Source organism: Cibotium barometz, chromosome 44 (assembly GCF_041138505.1).
Source record: "Cibotium barometz isolate CiBa-2024 chromosome 44, ASM4113850v1, whole genome shotgun sequence".
Taxonomy (NCBI): Eukaryota; Viridiplantae; Streptophyta; class Polypodiopsida; order Cyatheales; family Cibotiaceae; genus Cibotium; species Cibotium barometz.
Genome location: NC_141089.1, coordinates 38,226,223 through 38,253,852, shown reverse-complemented (window position 1 = coordinate 38,253,852; position 27,630 = coordinate 38,226,223). Strand labels below are relative to the sequence as shown.

General features: G+C 43.1%; 1 protein-coding gene and 1 non-coding gene across 2 annotated transcripts; one reads left to right on the top strand and one right to left on the bottom strand.

Moving 5' to 3' along the window:
• Nucleotides 1–6,462: 6,462 nt before the first annotated feature.
• On the bottom strand, nt 6,463–11,465 carry LOC147613255 (transport inhibitor response 1-like protein Os04g0395600). Its single transcript, XM_086782531.1, has 3 exons — nt 9,424–11,465; nt 8,466–8,961; nt 6,463–8,328 (listed from the first exon to the last, which is right to left on the bottom strand). The coding sequence occupies exons 1-3, from the start codon at nt 10,041–10,043 to the stop codon at nt 7,558–7,560; spliced, it is 1,887 nt and encodes a 628-aa protein (XP_086638657.1). The 5' UTR covers nt 10,044–11,465; the 3' UTR covers nt 6,463–7,557.
• Nucleotides 11,466–11,656: 191 nt separating this feature from the next.
• On the top strand, nt 11,657–11,728 carry TRNAH-GUG (transfer RNA histidin (anticodon GUG)). The gene has a single exon. It is a non-coding gene; the product is annotated as a tRNA-His (tRNA).
• Nucleotides 11,729–27,630: the final 15,902 nt, after the last annotated feature.

The window sequence follows — 27,630 nt, the reverse complement described above, 5'->3', positions numbered from 1 at the left end:
GTCTGACCCGAAAGGTACATGCGTACCATAGCTTTTGTCCACGCACAGGCACCATTCCTTTTCCCAGGGCCATGCAAGCCATATGTCGGTGTACTTTCACCATACACCGTCCTTTGCACCCACGCTTTGCTCTCCCTTTCCCCCTGCACCCATACCCATACCCCCCAGTACCTCGTGGTCGAGACACTCCAGCACCCTGCCCTGCCCGTACTCTCGTCACTCTACCTAGCGCCCATACCTGGTAGTCTACACCCGACACTCTATGCGGTACTGTACCATATTATACTTGACAGCCTTCCGCAACAAGCCATTTTTGCCCATCTCCAAGTAAGCCCTCTGCAGAATATTTCTTGCCTCCTCTCACGAGGGTAGAGGTTTCTTAGCTGCTCTCCCCCCCCTGGTTGTTTGAATAGACTTAAGGGAGGACTCCCCCTCCTCTCCCTCTAGATGCAGCCTTCTCTCTACAAATCCAGTTTAAGGACACCTTCCCCCCCCATTAGTGGTGACTTTAGTAAGGGCTTTTAGCCTCTTAGAGGTGATTCATACCTAGGGTTTTTTGCTCATAACTTGAGCAAACGAGCTCCAAATTGTGATCCGACTGAAGTGTTGGATTCGTGACATCGCGAACTATAAGAAGGCAGAAAGAATGGATGCTTCTCAAAAGCACCAAAATATCACCCCGAGAGACGCGCACATCAATGAGTCTAGAGAGGTTACTCTAGATGCCACCCCATCTCTCCCCTTGGGAGCCCCACAAAGAAATAATGACCAGGTTAGCTTGGTCATCATTTAAAAGGAGATTTTTTTTAAAATTATTAATCTTTAATGATGTTAACTTTAAAGACATTAAGAAAGAGATGCTACTTTTCTTTATACCAAAATTTTTGGTGAAATTGTTGTTTTCTCAAGAAAAGTGATGAAATCTGTCATATTGTAGAGTTTAGTTTGTAAAGTGATATCTTGATTGAGTTAAGAAGTACATGTATATCTTCTCCCAACCTCAACGCTAACCATGTTTCTGTGCTTGTGTAGCTGGGCGGCGACGTTAGAGCGAGGCCCGGAGTTGACCCAAGGTATCTCTCATACCATTGGGAGAATAAGATTTCGCCAATGGAGGTAAATATTGTGATGTTGCCTAGTTCTATGGGCCCAGGCTAGTGTGGTGAATAAGCCCTCCCTAGTGCATGAGAGGGTGACAGGCCGGCTTGAGTCCTCGCCAACTGTCGACGATCAGGTGTATGGTCCCGTAGGGATTGCCCAATCTATAGAGGCTAGAAGGTCGAATTCTAGATCATCGGCAGAATAAAGTAAAAGGCTCTAGTGAGGGATCAAGAAAAGATCTACCACTAAATGACCACTCAAGAGAAACATTGAAAACATTGAAACTCAAGAACAAGAATCTGAGAAGGAAATCCATGACGATCCTTTAGAGTCGAAACACAATGAGAATGTATCTAGAGGGAAACCTATCCCCAACTAGGTGTGGCTATCAAAAAATTTAAAACATAACTCCTTATAGACCATGCAATGATGCCACTTCTTGATTGCATGCAAGATGGCAAACATTTCTTGATCATATACATGCAACTACATCTCCTTATGGAGGATTAGGAGGAGGAATAAGGGTTTGGATAGGAGACGGGGCACGAGAGATTGTTAATATCATAGGAGGAGGAGAGGCTTAAGGATATTTTACTGTTATTATAGCTAATGGTGTTGTTTTTAGGGCTATTATTGGTGTCGGTTAAAGGTTTCACTAGTGGCAAACGAAAAAATGGAGCTAAAAAAATAGTGTTATAGTCAAGAACAAAAAAAGGCTTTAAGGGTGTTTATTTTTTTATTGGTAAACATATATTTTTTTAATGCTACAATTTCTGACACTTATGTAAATTGGAGCTTTGTCACCCATAAATGATGGGTAGGAGTCCCTATTAGGTAGGTATCTCACACTTATGTAAGGTGGAGGTTTTTCACCCATAAATGGTGGGGCAGTAGTCCTAGTAGGTAGGTATTTACTTTTTTTGTGCATCAAAACAAGTTCTGCATTTTACATGCTTCTTAAAACCAAGGGTTTATCATGAAACATGCTTGGTTTCTCATTGAAAACATATGTGAGGTGGAGGTTTTTCACCCATCAATGGTGGCTAGTAGGCCCCATTAGCTTTTTTTGTTCATCAAAACAAGATTTGTATTCCACACGCTTCTTGTTCATTGAGAACATATAGAGTAGATAATTATTTCTAAATATGTGTCCTTCAAAGAAGTTAAAAATCCTACATATAGAGTGGATAATTATTTCTAAATATGTGTCCTTCAAAGAAGTTAAAAATCCTACATATTCAAAATATGAGCACGTGCTATTGAAAATTTTAAACCATCATTTTTAAACAATAATCCATGCAAGATATAGATTTTTTAAAATTTTACATTAATGGTTATGTCTTTATTTCATGATATATATTTAGAGACAATTATTTATTTAAGTTAGTACATATCAAGAATTATCAAATTTGATATTGCATGTTGTATTATCCAACCCTTGGTATATCATCCACTACTCAAGAAGTGGCTTGATAGAATTATTATAGGTACACTCTTATGAAATATAAAATAAACCTTAATTTACTTTATCAAGGCCAAAATATCCATCTCCCATGTGTGCATACATGTATTTTTATGCATGATCCACATCATCCACTACTCGAAAAGTTGCTTGATAAAATTATTATAGGTACACCCTTATGAAATGTAAAATAAAGCTTAATCCCACTTTATCCTGACCAAAATATCCATCCCCCATGCGTACATACATGTTTAAAATTATTATGATAAAATAAAATTATATAGGTACACTCTTATGAACCCATCTCATGATAAAATTATTATACGTACACTCTTATGAACCCATCTCATGAAATGTAAAATAAATGTTGATCCACTTTATCATGACCAAAGTATTCATCACCCATGTGTGTATACATGCATTTTACTCTCTACTTTCCTCCTTACTTGACCACATGTCACCACCCTTTCCCTACTTGAAGATCTTTCCTTTAAAGGTTTTTAAAACCTGCTAAGTATCGTGTCTGTTTTTTAACATTTACACCAAACTTCAAAGTTTTCTGCTGAAGAAAAGGCATAACTAGATCTTGTATGTATTGCCTTAAAACCTCTTGCATCCCAATTTGTAAATGATTAATGTACCTTGTTTTGTAATCCCTTAAAGTCCTTGTTTAGTACTCTATTTTCTTTAGTCAAGTATAATTCTCTTAATTGCATCGAAAGGTTTTAGTGGTGCTCATGTGCACTTGTAAAATTGAAAACAAAAAGAAATGTCTTAAGTTATTTATTAGGTACTCTTGTTTGAGAAGAGCATAATTGTAAAGCTATTTGATCTTGGAATACATGCAATAGTTTATGCTTCTTCTCATGCCTCCATTCATTTTGAATCCCCATTGCTCTCATGTTTCTAATTTATCAATATCAAACAAGTTAGTTTGCATTGAGAATGATATTATAATGCATTAGGTTTAAATGGCATGCATGTTCTAACTACATGTTCACTCGGATGTGGTAAGCCAAGTTCTTTGACTTTACATCAAACACTAAATGTTTTGGTAGTCTCACCTTTGACATGAAATGAAAGATAAATGTTTCAAGTTCAATCTTTGGTGCAATGGAGGTTGAGAAGCATCTACACCACAAGGTTTGAGTCAATACTCCTCTTTACGTTACTAATTAAGCAAGCTTTTTCAAGGCCACATATAATATTGCATGCTAGTTTGAAAAGGGGAAAAAAAAGTTGATGGAGTGCCTAGGCATCCAAGAAACTTTAATTGTTGATGGATCTTTAACTTTGGGACTATTCTAAGGAACAAGTATGTTATTTATCCATTTCGTATATTCTGGCTTGAATAAAAGAATAGCTAGTTTGGTAAGAAGGGAACATCCATTCATGTTGGATGTGCTAGACTTTTCATTGGGTGTGAGTACTAAACATGCCACCTTTAATTAAAACAAATCTTTCCAATCTTATTTGTATTTAATTGAGATAGGCGCTAAACATAAGTGTTGTACTAACAAAATATTTGTGTTTAATATAACGTATATTACAATACAATGTTTTTATTAGGCATTTCATGCTAATATGTGTATGCTTGGGAAAGTCATGCAAAGTTTTCTTCTTTACAATGAATTTGCTTAAGTATCCCGAAAAAAAAAACTTTTATAATGAGTTTGCTTGCAAATACCCTTTCAAAAATCAACTGGCAAGGCACTAGAAGTTGAGTGCACATGGTATTTGAATGAAACCTTGCAAAACATGGCTCGAACACTTTTTAATTAGTGGGTCACTGGTGTCTTATGAAATTCAATAATTTAAGGGGGGTTGTGGTTCATTGGTGCCTAAAGACATCCAATAAATTAAGGGGTTTGTGGTGCATAAATAAATTATTAGCAACAAAGAATAAGCAAATGGCCTTGGTAGGAATGGAATCTTTGAAGGTGCTGAACTTTTCGGGAAGTGATGCCCTATAAAGGTAACGATCAATCAAAAGAAGACACAAAGAACTAGGTAGAACCACTCTCTCTATACATAGAAGACAATTTAAAATTAGTATTATATATAGGAATCCTTTTTAAATTAGTATTGTATATAGGAATCCTTTTTACTCAAAAACAAAAAAGCATTGTCTAGGTACCAGTGAGGAAGAGCATCTTTAGGGACTGAGGAAATATACTTATGGGTAAAAGGTAGGTAAAATAAGAAGAAAGCATGCACTAACAATAGAGGATTAAAATATAAAAAGAAAGCATTGCAAGAGTGCATTAAATATAGGTTATGCTAAAAGAAACAATTAAAGGACTAAAATAGAAAATACGAATTCAAAAGTGCATTAAATTAAGGTTGAAGACTAAAGAAAGCGTGAACATTAGTTAATTAAATTAAAGAAAAAGGCTAAAGAAAGTATTAACATTGGTGACTTGAATTAAGGGTATGATCAAATTAACGTTAAAGGTTTGTTGGAAGGTGGCATATGGAGGGCATGATATAAGGGGGGTTGTCTTACTTTTAGGTATTTGCAAACAAAGAAACCACATGTAGGTAGCATCTATTGATGTGTAAAGCTTATTTTAAAAAAACTAGATAAGACCGTTTGTTCTAGTGGGTGGCTACATGATTGGGAGAAAAAAAAACCAAAAAATTTGTAGCCATGGAAAGAAGGAGGTTGATTGGATTGATTTCAAGTTAAGTGCACTAATAATTAAATTGTTTTTTGTTGGGAGACCCCACACATATCTCACCATAGAGAATCAAATTGTGTTCCAATTTTTTTTTAAATATATATAGTAGTTTCCACTCATATTAGTTGGAATTTGTACACTTCCTAATTGTAAAATCATATAGAATTTGCCATTGAGGAACAAATTAATGAAGTGGGCATGTACAAATGTGTGAACCACACAAGTATGGAGAGAAGGAGGGGCAGTTGACAAGGGCAACAGTGTAGGCATGGGCTTGGGGGGGGGGGTGCAAAAGAGGCATGGTGTAATGTGCCCCTTGAGGGGAGATGGGGCATGGATGTGCACCCAAAGGTGATGAAGGTATGCATGCAAGGAGGGTGCGATGCCTTCCTTAAACATGCGGCCTCAAGGGGCATAGGTGGGTGTGCCTTTGTGTTCCTTGAGGCATCCCACTTCAAAGTGTACGAGTGGACATGCCCCTTGAGGGGGAGAGGGAGCATACGAACGCACCCAACAGGGAGACAGTATGACATGCAAGGAGGGTGTGATGCCCCCCTAAACATGCCACTTCAAGGGGCAGAAGTGGACGTGTCCTTGTATTCCTTGAGGCATCCCGCTTGAAAGTGCACGAGTGAGCATGCACGTCCACTGAAGCATGCCCCCCCCCCCCCCCCCCCCTCTTCTTCCCTTTCTCCTTTTCTCTTTTCCTCCTCTTTCCCCCCTTTGTCCATTGATGTTGGCCACCTTTGGGGGAAGGAGTGGGCATGCTAAGTGTAGGGGCCTAAAAACATAACCCTTGCCATTTGGAGTATACATAATATAGTATTATTAAACTCACCAAATTCAACCCATTAAAATAAACCATCCCATCTTTTATAACCTAATGTATGCACCTATTTTATAACCAAGATATGTCAAATTTCATTTCTTAAAATAAGAGCTACAAAAACCCTTAGCTAGCATTTGTTAATTTCAGCTCAGTAAAAAATACACTTTTTTTCTATGGTGGTTAAAGGGATTATGAGTTGCCCATTAGAAAAAATCTACAGAACTTATTCCATTAAAATACAAATTCTGGAAATAAATGCAAACATTTAATAGATATGTATTGAGCAATTAATGCAAATATTTCATGTAAAATTGGAAATATTGCAAAAAGAAAAACATTTTTATGCAAAATATAATCAATTGCCACAATGCCAAAAAATATCAGCAATATTTAAGAAAAGAAAATGGGATTATTTTATTCTGCAGGCGAAGTTTTACATGGTGGCCATTGGTTTATTCAAAATCAAACCAAGGCATTGTATTGTCTGGAATAATACAGACAAAATCTTTGGTATTTGGATCTTACTCCAGCACTTAATCATGATATACCCCAGGAAATCATGATATACCCCTGATCTGGAAAGGGCGCTGAGACCTGATTAACACTGAATCTTGATTGTTGAAACCATAATCCGATACAGATTATCATGTAGAAATTGTCTGGGGACAGGGGTTGGTACTAATCCACGTGCTTAGATGCTGACTAAAGTTTACTCAGATATTAATCCGAGCTTTAATCAGACAAGATGTCTCCTCGTATGCTTGCAGAATCATATGATTGAACCATAAACATAATCCAGTGTAAAATTGAAACCTTGCATGCAGGTAAGCCCAAATCATGACCTAATCTCCCAATTAGAAACAGCATTAGAGACCTTAATCCAGCACACAATCCCCAAATTTTGGTAAATTAAGGATTAGAGTAGAGGGCAAGGCTTACTTAAAGAGATTACAGGGGAGTAAGCAGGGATTAGGTCAGGACATCAAACTTGATAAAAAGGAGCCATGTGAAGCAGGATTTGGACGAGGATTAAGATGAGATTGAGGGGACCAAGGCAAAGATTAGCGGAGAGAAATCAGAAGGATGCAGGCAAGGATTAAGACGACATTAGGAAGAATTAGCGCAAGAAAACACGGATGCAGGAAAAAGATCGGGAGATTAGGGTCTTGGATAACAAACGATTGGGAGATTAGGGTCTTGGATAACAAACGATTGGGAGATTATGGTCTTGGATAAAAAGTTTGGAAGATTAGGGCCATAATAGTAAGGTGAGATCAGGGGGTTTTGGGCAAGATTAGAAAGCAGCAGACAATGAAAAAGGTGAGATAGGCGAAGATTAGGATAGAAGGATCAGATGAAGCTTAAAGCAAGGTTAGGGCAGGATGAGAGGGGTACGTACAAGGGACGAGATTATACAAAAGACGAGGTCACAGGGGTAAAAGCAAGATTAGGAGAGTGCAGGTGAAAATTCAGAGAAGATTAGGTCAAAGGGTGTATACGAAAGACGGAGCATCGGTGCGGGGGCCGGCGACAGAACGGTAGAGGTAAAGTTTATCCACACGAGAGCCAATGTTGCCATGATCATCATCATCAACAATCATCTCCACATTGAGCAAGGGCATCTGCTTAGCAAGCGTCCTGCATGCCATTAGGGACACCTCACATGCCGACATCCAGAGGGATCTCATGTGGTAATATCTCTGCATCCCGCGCATCCCTGACAGAAGCCCGTCATCCCCGAATGGGCAATCCCGTATCTCGAGCTTCCTCAGGCTCTCACATCCTTGCATTAAATGCTCCATGGCCACTCCACTCTCACCGACAAAGGCCAACGACAATGACCTCATCTCCTTTGCATGCTTCCCTATCAGCTCAAAAGCTCGATCTGTCAGCCATCCAGACACAGAGAGCCGCCGTAACCCAGCACAGCACCTCACTATAGCCCCAAAGCCCTCATCCATCGGCTCATTTGTAATGTAGTCTGGCTCCCCTGGCTTCATTATGCAGAGGCGGAAATGAGTCATCTTTGGACAGTTGCTGGCAAACTCCTCCAAAGCCGAATTGGTCATCTGGTTGCAGAAGTAGAGTATGTACCTCAGCTCACTGCAGCCCCTTGAAATGGCCACCATGCCCTTCTCTGTTACCAGGCTCCTCCCACCCAGAGCTGGATCACATGGGACAACTCGCAATTCTCTCAAGTCCTCGCATGCTGCAGCTGCCACCTCTAGACCCCTGTCCTCCACAAGGTCCTGAACCTGCAAGGCCCAAAATCTTTTATCAACATGATAACAAGTCAGTGCTTGAGAACAACTGTGCACCACACACACACATGACTATGTGATTCAAGACGAGAGAGAGAGAGAGAGAGAGAGAGAGAGAGAGAGAGAGTTACCCAAAGGCATTGAAGTAGATGGCACTGAGAGATTAATTTCGTGAACTCAGAACTCCCAATAGGAGAGTCAAAAAGGTTTAAGTTCCTTAGATTGTGGCAGATTGGGTAGATGAGTGGCAAATACAAGGGCACCACCTCCCAGAAGCCAGACAAGGCCCTCATATTCTTGCATTTGCTGAACACATTCTCAAGCTGATCCACGCCTGCCCCGCTCACATCCTGGATGAAGGAACCCGTGCCGAGCTCTTTAAAAATGGGTCCCCTCAGCAGCAACAGGCGCCGTAGCTGATCCAAAGTAATACTCCTGTTGAGCTTCAATTTTTCAAGGTGGCTGCACCTGGCAACTAACCTTTCAAGATCCTCAAAGTTCACCTCACTGCTCAAGCTGGTGAGATTCAAGGATGTAAGTGAGATGCAGGTCTCGGGAAAAGCACTCAGCCATTCCCCGCCTCGGTCATCAATCACGCATTCTTGCAGATCCAGCTCACTAAGGTGCCTGCATAATAGACAATAAAGGATCACTCAACATTGTCAAGGTATGGTTAAGAAGACGAGGCACCCGCCCAACCTGGCCACCTGTCAGGGGTGGATGCCAAATCTCGCCCATCCAACTCACCACCCGTCCCAAGGGCGGGGAGTGTTCTGTAACCAGCCTAAGCCACACCAAAGCTGTCTTAACAGGTTCATCAATTGAAGCAAGTCAGCACACCTTTACCTAGTTGACATAGCATATCATCAAATTGTTCTACCCAGCCCAAGCCACATCAAAGCTGTCTTAATAGGCTCATCAATTGAAGCAAGTCAGCACACCTTTACCTAGTTGGCCACAGCAAGTCATCACCTTGTTCTACCAATGGAACTAGCATTACATTGTCACACACACAAACCTTGCAAGATTATGTAAAGCAACACTATCAATATGACAAGGCCCTATCGACACAGTAGACAAGTTATGCACCTGCAGTTGCTGGCTATGGTTGCAAGGCCATCCGTGGAGAAGCCATCGCAGAAAGTGAGCACCAGGACTCGAAAATTGGGGAAGCGTTGGGCTATCAAGAACAAGCTCTCATCGGTTACTGTCATGCGCTTAAGCCTAAGCTCCTCCAGAAAGGGGGCTTTCATGGCCAATTCATGAAGCCAAGGAAGCACATTGGCCCCCCAATCTTGGGGAACAAGGTTGAAATCGGAGAACCTGGGCTTGCCCTTTAGGGTGAGGGCCTTCACTCTAGGAAACCGCCTGGTCATAATTTGAGGGGAGCACGAGTAGCAGTTGCCCACAAAAACACTCCTCCTACTCCATGTATCAGCTTTCAGCCAAGCTTTGCAGACCAAGGATACGGCATTGCGGTCTTTGTGAGAGGTTATGAAGGCCAGGACATACTCTAGCACCTCGTCAGGGAAAGGGCGAGGAAGAGAAGGTAATGGGGATAATGGGGTGGATGCTGATGTTGGTGATGATGATGAAGCCTCCTTTTCCCCCTCATGCACATCTTCTTTGTGTAACTGAACATCATCTGCTATGGTTACAGAACCCTCTTTGGTTGAGTTGGGTTCCTCTGCTCTGCCCATACCTTGCATCTTGAAGGGGGGAGAAAAAAGAGGGGGAAAACTCAATTAAAGCTACAGGACTCAAGCTGATAAAAGAATTGCAAATAGAGACCTATGAGTGTCTACTGAAGGAGAACACTATGTCCCCACTTTCTAGTAAGCTTTCTCAAGCTCTTCTTGGGGTTGGGCAAGGGGGACTATCTGCTGGCTGAGAACAAATAAGGGCACTTTGTTTAAATACTTTGCTATGGGAAGCTTACTCACTCTCCCCCTCTGCATACCACAGACAGGAAATAGCAACCAGCTCTCTGTAGAAAAGCCCCTATTTTTAACAGGAGACTGGGTGAGCCCACATAAAAGCCCTCTCAGTTGAGGTTCCTTCCAGACCTCTTTCTATCCTCGTGCCAATCTTGCTGTCTAGAACCTCCCCCTGCTGGTGGTCCTTTCCACATACGTCTGCAAATCCCTACTCTACAGCAGCCCACAGGCTTTTACAAGAAGCACACTCCGTCCTCCACCCCTGCAGCTCTGCTTCCCCCTCTGCCACTGCCGCCCATCTCAAAATTTGGGCTCCGTTTTCCCCACAGCACATGCACATCTGTATCATTGAATTCCGTTTCAACACAGACATAGAAGACATAACCCTAGCTGCAAAACGGCATGGCTTAAGGACATCAAAGCCTATCAATCATCATGGCGTTAAGGGTAAGTATCAATGCATGGCCATCACAATGGCTTGACGCCTATGAATTCATGAATATAAGGGCATATCACCATGGGTTGAGAGCATCGAAGCCTTTTAAACGTCACTTTCTGATGGGCAGGAATCAATTTGTGGTGGTCTTACCGCATGCTAAAGGGGGCGGAAGAGAGTACATATGTATGCAGAGAACCCTTGAAGAGAAAAAAGTAAGTTTAGTGTATCCATGAAGCCCAAAATGGCATAAGCCCAAGTGAGATATAACTGAGCTCGTCAAGTATTTAGAGAGAGAGAGTGAGAGAGAGAGAGAGAGAGAGAGGGGCTGTATTTGATAAAGCACCCACAAGCAGTTCCCAGAAGTAAAGGCTGAGAGATTCGGGCAATCATCATCTCCTCCTCATGTTTGACAGAAGGAATTTAAGCAAAGCCTGTGTGAGACTTCCCCGTCCCTCTGTGTTGAGAGGGCAAGGTTTGACCAAGAATTAGGTAGCACTGCTATGTATGTAAGATCATAATGAAACTGTGGGTGAATTTATCATCGACGCCATATAAAGAGGGAGATCAGGAGAGAGAGAGAGAGAGAGTGTGAGAGAGAGAGGGGGGGAGAGGGAGGGGGAGGGGGAGGGGGAGGGGGAGGGGGAGGGGGTGAGATTTGTGTGCATAGAAAACAGGAGGGTAAAGAGAAGAACCCTGGAGGATGGTGGGGTTCATGAAGATACACAAGAGATAAAGAAAGGGCTTGGGGGGTGGGCACTATTGCAATTTGCAAGCCGGCCCAACACCACCACCTCAGCAACGGATAAACAGAGAGAGGGTTCGCTTTCAGGAGGTCAAACGGATTCCCCTTGAACGGAACAGTCCGGTCATCACCGGTGCATTTCTGCAGTTCACTATTAAGATTTGATTTAATATTCGTGCAAATTGTAATGATATATTGTAGCGGGTGGCTGTAGTTTAGTGGTTAGAATTCCACGTTGTGGCCGTGGAGACCTGGGCTCGAATCCCAGCAGCCACATTTTCCTACGTTAACCAATTTTCTCATCTATCTATCTACACATTAGATGGCTATGTAAGTCTTTCCACAACCTTGACCACTTTTTCGAATCTCGATGTGAATTATTGTTACCCTTACCTTTCACCTTCAACCCCCAATATGAAACTAGTTGTGAATTTGATTATGTCAAATTACCAACCCCTTGCTAGATTGTAGAAGACCCCAATATATAATTAGTTGTTGTGAATTTGATTATCTCAAATTACCAGCCCCTTGGATGTGAATACTAATTAGCCTGAATTGCTCTCTTCATGTTTATTTTTTAAAGCCTTTCCCAAAGACAATATGTTTCTCAACTTTCCTCTCCTTAATCTTCCATTCTAACCCCTTAATTCTATTTCTCATTACTTCATTTGTCTTTATTTTTACCACTTTAACCGTTGCATAACTTATTGGTACATAGATTCCATGATTTTCGCAATATGGTTAGCTTGAGAGAAGGCACCCTCGAGGTCTACGATTAATCATTAGAGATCAATGATTTTTACCTCATTTTGTATTAATTTTCAATAGTTTAGCTTCATCATAAACATTGCTTTCTAAAAGTTGAGAAACTTTGGGAGAGTTTGAAGTTGAAATGTAAGACTCTTAGTAATGAAACATCAAAATCAAAAGCACGCGCAAGGCCTTACATCTTTTCATCACCCTCCAATAGGACCACCAAGTTGTAAGGTTTTTTCTAAAGTAATTATAACCTTAGAAAACCTTATCTAGCATGTGCATGCGTAGAATTATTTGTAAGGGGAAAGAAAATAGACTAAGACCCTTCACATGATGTCCAAATTTTTAAATGTCCCAATTTTCAAATGTCCTTATTTTGAAGGTATCCTTCACATACATACTTTGCCACTTACCAACCCATTGGCACACACCATCTCCACCCCCCTTCCCACACACACACACACACACACACCCCAAAAGAAAAACACAAACACATCTTCTTGATCCTCACGTTATGTCACCCCATGCCACTTGGCCCCTCCCTATCACACCACCCCTAGTTTGAAGCCTATGAATGTCACTTCATATTGTCTTTCTCCTGAGTCCCAACAAGTCACACCACACCTAAACCTCACATGTCACTTCAATAACTTAATCCCTTATGTGTTAAGCTCTACAATTAAAGCTTTGCCAAAAAAAGCTCTTCAAATCGAAATGTAGCCTCTCTTCATTGTTGTTATTGGCTCTTTGCATCATCACCTATCTCACCTTAGCTTCTCATCCCACCAGACACCTGATAACTATTTATGTGGCAGCATGACCCTTGGTAGCTCTAATTTTGAACAAGTCGGTGAGTTGTATGTATAATAATTAGACCCTATCAAGTTGTCATACGTGGATGTATACTTGCGTTAACTTTATTCTTTTTATATGGTAAGGTTAATCTAGTTAGAACAACGTTCACCACAACATAAGCTTTGCACCTTTACTCTACCAAGCATTAATGTCTCATTCAAAGTTCTTGTGGTTAAAACTCCATGATGTCTTATCTATTCACAAGTCCGTTGCACAAAGCATTTAAAAATTCTCCATAACTTTATGTATACAATAAGCATACACTTCTTTCTCTTGTCTTTTTGAAGGGTGGTACTCTCATGTACGCTTTGTCATTAGTAGTCTAAAATGTTAACATACAATGTCCTTATGCTCATGTAGTAAGTTTAATCATCACCTTCCCCTTACACATTCTTTTCATGCTTACAAGGTTCCACATAAGCTACTTGTTTTTTTGTGGATCGTTCTCCCATCTTTTTAGGTAGTATTAAATAGTAACTTAATGTGTTGTGTTAATCATTTTATGGAATATGGGCTTGTAATGTTTCCCATTTCTTCAAACAATCGTCACTTTCAAAGGTGCGACATTGACAACATACTTTACCATAGAGATAAGCCTATATCTTTTAAGTTTCTCTTGATGTAAGCACAAAATTACGAGTATATATTATATGAAGCTTAATGTATGCACAAAATCATGAGTATGTTACATGAAGCTTAATGTAAATGTTTATGAGTCAAGTTTGAGACTTGCCATTAGTACTGGTAGTACTTCTCAAGTATGAATAAGACAATCTAATGCACTGCTACTTAAAGATTTCATACAATGAAGCTTAATGTAAGCACAAAATCATGAGTATGTTACATGAAGCTTAATGTAAATGTTTATGAGTCAAGTTTCAAACGCCATTAATAATCACTGCACACTGCTAAGTATGAATAAGACAATCTAATGCACTACTAATTAAAGATTTCATATAATACTAAGGCCATGATGAGAAATCATTTTATTGATATTCAAAACTACATGTAGAAAGGCAATGCGATGAGAGACGATCTCATTCATAAAAGCTCTAAATCAAAATATTAACAACATAGCCCATGCACAAAGAGAGAGAGAGAGAGAGAGAGAGAGAGAGAGAGAGAGAATGAATGAATGAATGAATGAATGTCATATGAAGTCTCCTTTATGAGGAGGGTTTGTGTATAGGGTGCAATGTCTATCTTAGCATGGATGGTCTTGTCTACTCATCAAGACCTCCATAGATAAAGGTTATCAATACAATTGTTTGTCCTAAAAAGCTACATTGAGATAGCAGTCAATGAAGAGCTTACCTCAAATATCTTCATAGGAAGTGTAGATAAATAAAGAGTGTTATTTCATCCTCAACCTTGTCGGAGTCACGGTGCATGCATATACTATCAACAAGTTACTTGTGTCCTATCTTAGGAGCGAGATGGGATACTACCATGTAGAATACATCATTGTGAAAGAGGTAAAAGCAACTTAGTTTTTGGTTTCTATGCCTTTTCTATAGACATATATTGCATGGGTAGTGGTGTGTGAACACACTAGGACCTATCGTGGCACTTTTTACCCTCTGTAAGAGAGTTTTGTCCCCCGAGCACTTATGCATGTGAACTAGCCCTTATTTTAATTATAAGGTTCACATATTATGTGTATTTTGCACATTATCTATTATATTGAGTTGTGTGCCTCTTGTTGTAGTCTCATGACTATGGCTTACTCTGTGTGTGTGTGTGTGTGTGTGTGTGTGTGTGTGTGTGTGTGTGTGTGTGTGTGTGTGCATGCGTGCATGCGTGTGTGCGTGCGTTTGTGCATGTGTGCGTGCGTGTGTGTGTGTGTAGTTTCTTATACTTGGTTGCACCTTCTACTCCAGCATTTGCTATTAAAGCACTGGGATCTCTTCTTCTATAGCAAGCTAAGTGGAGCAGCTCATTTTTCATCAAGTATTGTAAAAACTTCATGGCTTCTCTCATCCTGCACGTGGGTGGGCCATCTTGGTCTCTTGGGAGGCCTTGATTGTGGTGCATAAGGGCTTATAGGGCCCTTTAGCAAAGGAGCCCAACCCCTTTATGAGGCATACTAGTTGTTGAAAAAGCACCACCCATCATCCTCCCTTAGCAAAAGGCCCTATCCCCTTTGTGAGGCATACGGGTTGTTGAGAAAGCATCGCCCATCCTCCTCCTCTTTGCCACCCTCTCCTCCACCCACTCCAAGAAGGCGTATACACATAACAACTCTCACCACCAGTAGTCCAATTAGACATCATCCAAATCAAAAAATTTAAAATTTGGACATCTTCTCCAGCTTCGCTACAATGGGCTCAACATGAATCAGCACCATCAGCCCCCCCAGTGTAATGCCTAGCTCAGTCCATGCAGTGTTGCTACTATGTAGAGGCATTTTTTGACCCAAATCATTAGACTCCTCATCACTTCTTGAGTCTCCTGAGTCAAAGAACATCAAAATCAGAGTTCGTTTGGGTCTCCAAAAGACCAAAATAGAGCTGAACCAAGCAAAGGGGTGCCATGCTAAAGTATTCTAGCTACTTATCTGTGGTATCGACATCAAAATATCTCAATCAAGCTCGCATAAATTTCAAAAAAAAAGTAATCCTCTATCCCTACTCATTTCAATACATTTCTAGGTTTTTAGAGAGCTACTTGCAGTACTACACATTGCAATCAGTAGCAAACACACTTGCATTATTATGGGGGTTTTACATCTTTTACATTCAATTAGGTATAGAGAGTATACTTTACATACAGTATGGCTGGTAATGATGTGTTTCGGGGTGCTTTCCGAAGATAAGCTCGAGGGACTAACTACCCATTGTGGGCCTATATGATGAGGCATTTACTGGTAGCTAAAGAGATTTGGGGAATAGGTATAGGAGATGAAGAATGTCCATTGTCGACACCACAATAGCCTCTACACCTGGTACTTCTTTAGGAGGTATTATAGTCGTTTTGGGGAATAGTTACAGGAGATGAAGAATATCCCATGTCTGTAGTGTGGTAGCATCTACTCCTGCTACTTCTATAGGAGGTATTACATTCGCTTTAGCCATACAAGCACCCCGCCTCCTACGTCCTACCTCCTACTGTTGATCAAAGACAATGGGATTCTAGAGATGTGCATCCACATGCCCTCATTGCTCTCTCAATTATTGAAGAGGATCATCATACCACACATCCGTTCATGTGCCATTATGCTAAGTTAGCGTGGGATGCCCTTCTAGCACTATATCACATCTGTAGCAAGGCTCGTGTGCCCTACCCTAAAGAAGCAGTCGAACATTTTGCAAATGGATGAGGGTGACTGTACGGATGAGTAATGAAGATGAAAGACTTTGGAGAACAACTTACCAACATTGATTGAGCTTATTCTGGATAGTTCACTTTCTACTACCATCCTCAATGCATTCCTTGACTTCTTATATCAGGGCTTGGCTACTACACTTTAGTTGCTCATGAAAGGTAATGCAAATGCCTTTTCTTTTGATGAGCTTATGTCTTTACTCCTACAAGAGAAGTAGTCCCTGGACCAACAAATTGGGAATGAGGATCATGATTTTATTGCTCAAGGCAAAGCTAAAGGGCAAGACATATAGTGCCCTAGCTATAAGGCCAAAGGTGGGAGATCTACCTCTTTTGGCACGGATGTAGACAAGGGTAACAGTGAGAAGCCTAAGAACAAGGGAAAATGTAATTATTATGGAAGCCATGGCACTACATAAATGAGTGTAGAAAAAGGCTTGCAAAAGAGAAGGAGAAGAAAGAAGGAATCAGCTAGCTATGCTCAAGATGAATGGGCATTCTATGTACAATATAGCTATGATCCTTCCTTGTATGATACATGCATGGTAGCTATAGATGCTGATGTATGGTATTTTAATAGTGGTGCTAACAAGCACATCAAATCATAGCATCATCTCTTCTCTTCCTTGGAAGATGCTCCAAGGGGGGCCAGTTATGCTGTTAAAGGGGCTCAAAATATTGTGCTCCACTACTGCAAATGGTGGGATGATCACTCTCTCTCATGTATTATATGTACCAGGTAGTATCAACAAGAATCTCCTGTCAGTTTTGGGTCTGGCCTAGTGGGCCATTTTATGGATGACAGATGCACTATACATGATTACAGTGATGGAAATATTATTATTGCATCCAGTACTTTATGTTATAGTCTTTATAGACTTGATGCTACAAGAGAGTTCCATATGCTGCACATGTAGTGTCTAGTGCATCTAGTGTAATAGACACAAAGGTATGGCATGCTCAATTTGGTCACCTTAACTTAGCTAGTATGCTATGCCTACAAAGGCATGATATGGTCTCCGTATTGCTACCACTTGATGCACATGTCAAGCAAGTATTTGAGGGTTGCATTTTAGGTAAGAAGCATCAGGCACACCATTTCCCAAGGGTGGTTCAATGAGGGCTACTCGAAAATTGTAGAGCTCATATAGTGATGTATGTGGTCCCATGAGGACGACATCCATTGGAGGTTATTTCTACTTTGTTTATGTTTATCATTGATGATCTTTCTAGATTTAGCTGGTTCTATGCTATGAAATAGAAGTCGGAGGTATTTATGTGCTTTCAGCACTTTTTACTCATGGCTGAAAATGTGTTTGGATGTAAGACCCAGACTCTCTGTACTAATAGAAGGGGGAGTACATGAGTTTGATGTATACTTGTCAAAAAGAGGCATTTGTGTAAGTGTGTATATGCTTTGCAAGAGCTCAAGCTCTCTTCTCCCCTGCATCCTTTCATGTCTCATATGTGAAAGCACTGAGGCCCCCCTAAACCTTGAATGTTCCATGAAACAATCCACATATCAATCTCTATGTGATGCGGCACTAGCGGAACTGCCCTCCACTCGAAGAGTCTTGGGCAAGGGTTTAAATGAGGAATAGTCGCAATCCATGTGGGGCCAAAGGCATGCCAGGTGGGTACTAATCTTGTCCTCCATTTGATGCCACTATGTCCGAGTGTGAGCGTATGCATACTCCAAACTCTATCATGCATGAATACAAAAAGTAACACCTCCAGGTTAGAGGCTACCATCTCCTCCTCGTCCTGGCCTTGATGGGATGAACCTCCAAGCCCATCCTAGCCAAATACCAGAAATGGGTGAGAATATCAGTAATGCAAAGATCGTGGAGGTGGTGGGAGAGCTCAACTACCTATCCGTGGATGGCCAGCTGGCCACCGACTCAGGATCCCACTCTGCACACTGAAGGGGAAAGAGAAGATCATTGCACTGTTATCCGGCGTGAAGGGCCTTGAGTGGTGAAAAACCACGCATACCTGAATAGGGGCTACTGTTTCCTCAAACATATCAGTCCCTTTTGTCCTCGACAGACATTGGAGAAACTATAGTCCACAGGTTGTCCCAAGATCCTGGGGGCCCCACTTGGGGACTCTAGCGAGAGAGAGCCCTCACGAGGGAGGAGGCGGCAATGGTCATCTCAATCAGCTCAAAAAATTGGTGAATCAAGCAACGACGACAGAACCCACCGACTGCCTTTGCTTTGGGTCAAGAGCCTGGGGGGGCGACGAGAGTGCTCTGGATAGGCAGATGGGAGGGAGGGAGGGCCTAGATGATGAGGGTGGGGCAAGGTGAACTACGTGTAGGAAGAGTCGGTGTCGAGGATGGAAGAGGATGGGGGGAGGTGGTGGGGAGGGCAGAGGGGTGGAGAGGCCGGGGAGGGGTGCTACTGTGACACATCCATCGAAGAGGAAGGATGTGCAGGGAGGGGCCCGTAGCAGAGGCAAGCCGACCTCTCAAAACACTGGGGGTTGGGGGGGAATCTTGACAAGGGATCGACCGCCATACTGGTGGGGCCGAAGGGATCTGCTCTGAGATTGGAGAGGGCACATCACTAATAAGAAAATGTTGAGATAAATAGTCATAATTGTTCTCTAACAGAACTGAATCCTCCTGAGCTCTACTAGCCTAGCGTCCGTGGGCGGCCGCGCTTGGCTCTAGTGGTGGTCGTTTTCATCTTGGGAAAAGGCCAACCGTTCACTCGGTCAGTAGCTAGATCTTCTGTAGAGGCGGGGCCTGGTGCTCCGTTGCTTGAGGGGGTCCTGCCTCTCACCCTGCCCCCTTGTGAGAATCAGCATGAGAAATGGGGGGAGGAACTACAGGAGGTGGTCTCTTGGATTGCTCCACTGAGGGGGTAAGCTCTAGCTAAATGGCCCATTTGCCTGAAAATGAAGCATTGACTTGGAAGGCTTGAATACTCCATGTGCTATTGAATGGGTTTTCCCTTGAGGCTAGGAATAGATACACAATGCGGCACAAACTCTAGCCCCGTGCGAGGGTAGAGGCAGTAGTGGGGGGGAAGAGGAAGGTGATCCTTCCTAAGGTCTGGAAAACAAATTGTCACTAGGAAGCCCAAAATGCTAGCTAGAGGGTCAGACGCTAGATCAAAGCTATGCTGCCATCGTGTAAAGAAGGCTTGCATCATATGCAATACAAGGGGGCTCAGTTGCACGACTCGTCGGTCTGACGTCGAGGGCGAGTCAAACTCCACCTAGTAGTATCCGTGCCCTAGATGGTGAATATTGGTGATCTTTGTAGGTTCGCCAATGAGGCTTGCTTATAAAAGATCCCTGAGTTGTCCGCATACAGGCTGACTACCAACAATTTTGCAAACTAAGATGGAAGTCTCAAAGTGAAGCAACAGTCATGGCACGAGAATCTAAATATCCGCTTTGGGAAAAAAACGCAAGCAACGGCCTCAGTCGGGGATGACAAAGCGGCCATGGAGTCCTCTTGAGGGCGAAGACCAAAATAGGCCGAAGCTTGGCCCCAACAGAGCAAAAACCCGAAAGATCCTGAAAACACCAACCTGCATGGCAGGAAATAAAAGGAGAGAAGCAGATAAAACAAAAGGACAAAAAAAAGGCGAGACAGGCTAAGGGGGCGAAGGAAATCGGAAAGAAGGGGGGGAAGAGACAGATGCACTAAGGGAAGAAGGGGGGCATGCAAGACAGGATGGAGGAGAGAGAAGCGATAGAGGGGGGTGGCGCAAACAACATGAGGGGAGGAGGGGGGGCCTGAAATGTGGGAAGAGGAGGGGCAACACTGAAAAGTGCAGAGAGGGGGGAGCGGGCATAAGAGTGAAGAGGGGGCCAGCGAGAACAGACAGAGGGGGCAAGCAGATGAGCATAGCATAGGGGGTGAAAAACAAGGTGGGTCGACAAACAAAGGCAGAGGAGAGAAGAAGGGGAGGACAACGAACAGAGGGGGGACACTGGCGCAAGGAGGGGGGTAGTTGCACGTGGAAGGAATAGGGGGGAAAGGCTGAGGCACGCAATAGGAGGGGGGTGCAGGCGGCGTGCATGCGAGGGGGGAGTTTAGCTCTTGCACCATTATGAAGCAACTCTGAGCTACTTTAACAATAACTCATTCATTTCCCGGGGTTATTATGAGGGTGCTCTAGCACCCTATGGATTCCTTGAAGTTCCAACCTTTCCCCTCATACCTTGGCAAATGCCAAAGCTTTCGGTAAACCAAAAAGCTCCAATACCTTTTCATATTGGTTGAACCTCACACAATGATCTCCTACAAGATAACAAAAGCCTGCTGCAAGGCTAGGGAGAACCTCCAGTAAAGACCCTCACCGCACAACACTCGCCACAAACCACCTTGTCCTCACACCTCTCATGACCCAAAAGTTCTATGAAGGCAATCGGCAAATCTGGTTACCAACAATTGCCAACGTGCACCCTCCGTGCTCCTCCCAAGCTCCCGCCACCACATTATTTCCAATGGGGAAGCCAAAGCTAGCCCCATTTGTTTGCCACCACCAATAGCACTCTCTGCGCAGGACAAAGGGAAAGCAAAGATCCAAGAGGATGCTAAGGCTATGCCACCCCACCCACTGAGTGATGTCCCATTAACCCCTCGGCTACCCCACCTGCATTATCATCTGACTCCCCCGATACACCGCTACTCAACCTCTTGCTTCTCCAACCCCTCATCAACCCATTAGCTCCATCCTATAAAGCATCAAGGGTTCAAGATGAGCTGTCAACCTTGCCCAAATCCAATTGGACTCGTCGCACAAATTCGGCAAGGAGTCAGTACAAAACCCGTGATGGGGTGCTAACCATGTAATCTTAGGGTACAAAACATGTTCACACGGTGCCAAAAAAAACTCTCTAAGTCAAAGAGAATGACTGTTCATTCACAAAGCCACAGCCATTCACTCATGAATCCACGACCGTTTTGCCTAGAAGTCACTCCAGGATCCACGAAGCCATGACCGTTCATTCACAAAGCCACGGCCATTCACTCAGAAAGCCATGGTCATTCATCGGTCAATCCATGGTGATTCATTCATGAAGCCATAGCCATCCATGGTCAATCCATGGTGATTCATTCATGAATCCATAGCCATCGTTCCGTGATAAAGCCACGGTCATTCTTGCAACAAGGAACACATGTGAAGCCACGGAAGTTCCTTCCTTGAAAATCTATATAAAGGCCCACCCCCATTCATTTCCTTCACTTTTCTTCTTACCCCCTAGCCAAACTATTACATTTTTTTCCCTCTAGTTTTCACTGCTTCTTGCCTGCTTACCCACCCACCGCTCTCATGGCCGAACCCAAACACTCTGACGCCTCCTATGAGGTCATTGCTAACACCCCGTAGAAAAAGAGGAGGCATGCCAACCACAGATTCGAGGAGTATGGGATGCACCCCACCTATCTTTCCCATATGGGCAAAGCCCTCATGAAGCACATTGATGGCCATGCCATCCATAGTATCATGAAGAATACACACAAGGTCGAGCATAAGCTACTTTATTACATAGAGCCTTATTGGGCCATTGCGGACCCTTTCATAGTTGCTTGGAGTAGATGGGGCTTGATGGATTACCCACTATGCAACCATGCGAGCCTAACCTGTTGAACTGCCTCTATTTCATAGAAACTTATAATGTCAACCAAGCTATAGGGCAGGTCTAGGACAATGAGGGCGCTCCTGACATCATCCATCGTAGCCTCGATCTAGTAAGGGATGCACTCCACCTTCCTAGAGTCGAGAAACCATATGTGTAACACAGTAATGTCATGTGCCATGTGTGCAATGTCTTCCAGGGGCCAACCACCAAAGGATAGAATGGAATGGTAGAATATCACTCGCCATGAGCTCGTTATGCTTGCATGTGCTCTTTCCTTCCTCCTCACAATGTGCTGGGTAGACGGGCTCAACAAATTCAACCTCTCAATTCTCGCCCACATCCACTAAGGCATTAATGTTAATTGGATAGAGTACCTACACAAAGATCTCCATGCGATCTGCTCAAACCCCTGGGTGGCCTCCTCCTTACCAAAGTACTCTACCATGCCGTCAGCTAGGAGGACCTTCCACACCATTTCCACCTCTGGACCAGCACCTCTATTCCTCTGCCTACCATGAACCCCAGCCCTTCCCAACCTCACCCCCTCCAAATTCCACCATGTAGATCCTCAAGAAGAGGAGGATGCCCATTGTAAAGCTGTCGAGGAGGAGGAACTTCGCAGCATCGCCTAGTTCCTCAAGGAAAACCTTCTCCACATGCCCAACCCAGGGAGACATCCCCTCCATTTGCCACCCCCATCTCCTCCACCAGAAGAAGGTCCCTCTTCATCCCCATCTACTTCCCAATGTCATACGGTGGACACCCTTTGTTAGGTCCAAGCTGAGTGTTTCTTCTTCCAAATAGACATACTCAAAAGGCATCGGGTCCTCCCACAACACACTTCCAAACTTTGTCGAGGGCTTGAACCTTTCCAAGGAGCTTGTAACATCTATGATAGACTACATGCAGCGTGACAACATGAGCAAGTTACAACCACCCAATAGGCCATGCTCCTAGCCAGAGTTGATTAGCTCCAAAACCAGTAAGACCTCCAGGCAGCTCTCCTTGCCAACACCCACTTGCAGACATCCCTAGAGGACCACAAGAATAACCTACCACCACCCTGGCCACCATCACCTAGCTGTAACAACTCCATGCAGCCAAGGAGATGCCTTCTCCCTTGCCCAGAAGGAAGCTCATCACCTTTGCCACTATGCCCAAACCACCGAGGATGGCTTCAACCGAATCCACGCCTCCTTCAACACTTATAAATAGGTGGCCAAGAAAACCTTGTAGCAAAAGGATGCCCAGTTGTGGGCAACCAAAGAGCATGCCCTCCAACCCTCACCAGCAAACGAGGCAGATGTCTAGCACCATGGAGCAAAAGGTCGATGCTTTAATGGACGTTGCCACCGAGTTGGCAACCCTCTCCACCCCACCCCACCCCAAAACCCTCCAGAACTCCTTGAACTCCACACCACAACCTTCTCTAGCACCATGGAGCAAAAGGTCGATGCTTTCTCTCCACCACAACCTTCTCTAGCACAACATCTTCATTAATGACCCCCTGACCTCATCCACCCTCTCCTACCTCATCACTGAACACCCCCGCCCATCCCTCGGCCTCCTCTTCACCCTTACAATACACCCCATTGCTACCAACCTCATTAACTGGGCCACACAACATCTTCATTAATGACCCCCTGACCTCATCCACCCTCTCCTACCTCATCACTGAACACCCCCGCCCATCCCTCGGCCTCCTCTTCACCCTTCCCATACACCCCATTGCTACCAACCTCATTAACTGGGCCACACTTCTGGAGTATGGACATGCCACTGATATCGATTCCACTATTGATTTCCCTATCCCCCATGGCCTCTACCCGTACCCGTATGACTCCTCCAAATCCATTGTTGTCCTTGCCTTCCTGGAGCATCTCGGCTACACGACCATAATCTTCTACGCTTACAAGGCCCTTCATCACTTGAGTCCTCCCAACATACTCCCCATATGGCCACCTCATTCTATACCATCAACTCTACCACCAATTGGAGATCATCACCGCCACCAGCATCATCCAATTTGCTCTTCCATCTAAGAGGCCCGTGAAGCAAAAATCTTCTTCTTCTCTAAATTGCTAGCCCATGACCCCAAAAATCATGAAAGAACAATGACAAGACGAACAGGGATGAGGGCACCGATCTGCAGCAAGCGTAGGTTCCCCTACCTCCCACTCCCAATCTGGCCCTAGTTCTCAACCACCCAACCCACCCCACAATGGTTCCCAACAACACTCCTTTGAACCCCCCACCCTCCATGAAAAAATCATCGCAGGCACCAGCTTCCCTCCTTCCACCACCTTGGCCCTTTTCCCCTCCCCTTCTACAATGTTAAGATGTCAAGCTCAACATGAGCTAACACTCACGAGGCGCCTGCATGACCGTTCGACATTGACATCACTGGCAGGTTTGGTAGTAGCTGGCACTGACATATCTTCGCCAGAGATTCTATAGCTGGACACCGACTAGTCCACACTTACCCACTAGCGTGTTCACATTATGGACTGCTTGTATACACTATCATGTGTATTAGTCACTTTACCTTCTTTGTAGACCTCTTTTGTTGTGTGAGAAGAAGAAGAAGAATTTTTAGCCTCTCACCTTGTGTGTTCTCTTCTAGGATTTGTGTGAGTGTGTGTGTGCTTGCAAGAGCTCAAGCTCTCTCCTCCCCTGCATATTTTCATGGTATCAGAGCCTAGTTCATAATAAGGGCTGAGTGGCAAGCAAGATAAGCACAGGAAGCGGTATGAGGGTAAGAGCTTCATCTACTCTTCGCTCTTTGTGTTGGCTACTACACCCTTGTCGGGAGCTCTTCGCGAGGCACTAGCAAACGAACTCTGATTGAGGAGCTTTCTTTGCACGAGAGGAGGGCTGTAGGGAAACTATTCTGTTTGTTTTCCACTAGAAAAACATTTTTGAGCCGAAAACCCATTTCGGGCACGTCTGGAGCTTCGTTTTTTAGTTCACAGGCGTTCACGAACGGGCACTGCAAGCAAGTTTCGATTCTCTCTGCAGAACTCTGTTTTTGGAACTGCTCAGGAAGAACGATTGGTTGTGCAGACACCGTGTGTGCTGCAAAGAGGTCTCAAAGTTTCCATTGGGTGTATGCATATAAATTTAGGTCACTGGTTGTTGACAGTTTGGGTGCAGTATAGTACTGCTAGTATAGTACTGCTGTGCAGAGAATATAACAATTTGTGTAGGTCAAACAAGAGTGTTGTTTTTGGTAAATTTGTGTTGTAGAAAAGATGTCAAATGATGGAATAAACCAGATTGTTGCAGAGAAGCTTGACAAGAATAACTTCCATGCTTGGAGGTTTAGATTGATAAATTTTTTGATGGGAAAACCTTATTGTTGGGACTACATTGAAGGTGAACATGAGGAGGCACCAGAGATACCAGAGATTAATCCAACTGCTATAGACGTAAAAGAATTCAAGGATTGGAATCAAGGAGAAAGGAAAGTCATGTATTAGCTTTCTATTAGCATACATGACACTATGATTGGACATATACAGGATGCCAAGTCACCTAAGGAGGCATGGGACACCTTGGTGAAGCTATATGAAACCAACACCAAGGCACAAAAGATTCAATTGAAGAATGAGCTTCATACTATGGAGAAGAAAAATAAGTCTGTGAATGATTATGTCTTGAAGATCAAGGGAATTGTGGAATCCCTTGCATCAATTAGTGTTTTTGTTGATGATGATGATAAGGTGGAAGTGTGTCTACGTGGTCTTGAGCCACAATACAAGGCATTTAAGATGTCTATTCAGACTCGGGAGAACATTTCCAACTTCACAGATTTGGTGTCAATGCTGATTATTGAAGAGAAGAATTTGGGTGAAGATCAACAGTCTTCACAAAACAAAAACAGTTCAAAGCAGCAAGCTTTCTACACAAGTTTAGGTAGAGGTTGAGATAGAGGTCGTGGATGTGGCCAAGGTGGTGGCCGAATAGGTAATCACAATTATGGTCAGTAGTAGCAGTAGGAACAGTCCTAGGATTCGCAACAACAACACACAGGTGGAAGAGGCCAGTTTAGAGGCAGGGGAGTCAACGAGGTCGTGGTAATTGGCAAAGGCAGCATAATGATACACGAGCTTGTTTTTAGTGTGGTAAGCCTGGACATGTGCATGAAGATTACTATAAAGAGTAGAGTGACATGCGAAATGGAAAAGTGCAGTAAAATAACTATGCATCCTCTAGCAGAAATAATGAGGATAATGAGAGATTGTTTGTTATATGCAACATGTGGTTAATGCTATGTCTAGAAATGATGTAGCAGCATGTAAAGATGATGTATGGTATGTTGATTCAAGTGCTTCGAACCACATGACAAGTCATGGTTGAGTGGTTCAAGGAAATGAAGAGTCTTGAAAGACCAAGTTTTGTTGAAACAAGGGATGACACTGCTCATCCGATTGCCCATGTTGGAGATGTGCCATTGTCTATGTAGGATGGTAAGGTGAAGTGCCTTCCTTGTAGATGCACTTCACGTTCCAAGCATTACAAAGAATCTGGTTTCTGCTGTTGGCCAGATGATTGAGCAGAGTTTGTAGGTCTAGTTTAACCCTGATGGATGTTATGTAGAACACTTTAAAGATAAGTGCAGGTTGTTTTGCAAAAGGCAATAGAGTAGGCAGAATGTTTACATTGAATATAAATATGCCTGGAGTGAGTGCTGCAATGTTTGTAAATGGTTCAAGAGTTGTTGCAGATATAAAAATTTGGCATAAGAGAATTGGGCATGTAAATGTGCAAAGAATGAAGTCCATGCGGACTAATGTAAATGTGCAAAGAATGAAGTCCATGCGGACTAAAGAAATTGACAGGGCTGCCTAAGTTTAAAGTTGAAGGTATGCAGAAAGTTTGTGAAGCATGTCAATTTGGAAAGCAAACAAAACATGTATTTCCACGTGATAGAAATGTGAGCAGGAATGTACTAGATGTTGTGCATTCAGATGTATGGGCACTTGCGAAGACTATGTATATGGGTGGCTACAGGTACTACGTAACATTCATTGATGACCACACGAGAAAATTGTGGGTGTATTTCATGAAGGAGAAGAGTGAAGTGTTCACTCATTTTTAGAATTTCAAAGTTATGGGGCTGAAAAAAAGACAGGAAAGCATGTGAAGGGCCAAAGGTCAGATGGAGGGGGAGAATACTTCTCCAATGAGTTCTTTGAATTCTTGCGAAAGAATGGCATTCAAAGACAATTTACATCAAAATGGAGTTGCTAAGCGAAAAAAGAGGCACATTGCAGAGATAGCATGAGCATTGATGGAAGAGAAGAATATGCGTCATAGCTATTGGGCTGAGGCTGTGTCTACAACAGTTTATATTATGAACAAGACTCCTACTGCAGCCATACATGACGTAACGCCAGAGGAAAAGTTTACTGGCAAGAAACCTAATTGTCTCACTTGAAAATTTTTGGATGTATTGCATATGTGCATGTGCCAGATGAGTTGCGTACTAAGATAGATCCAAAAGCAAAACAATGTGTGTTTATTGGATATTCCCTTGAGAAAAAGGGATATAGATGTTATAATCTTACTACATGTGAATTGAGGGTAAGTAGGGATGTTGTATTTGATGAGATGAGTAGCTGGTATACTGCTGA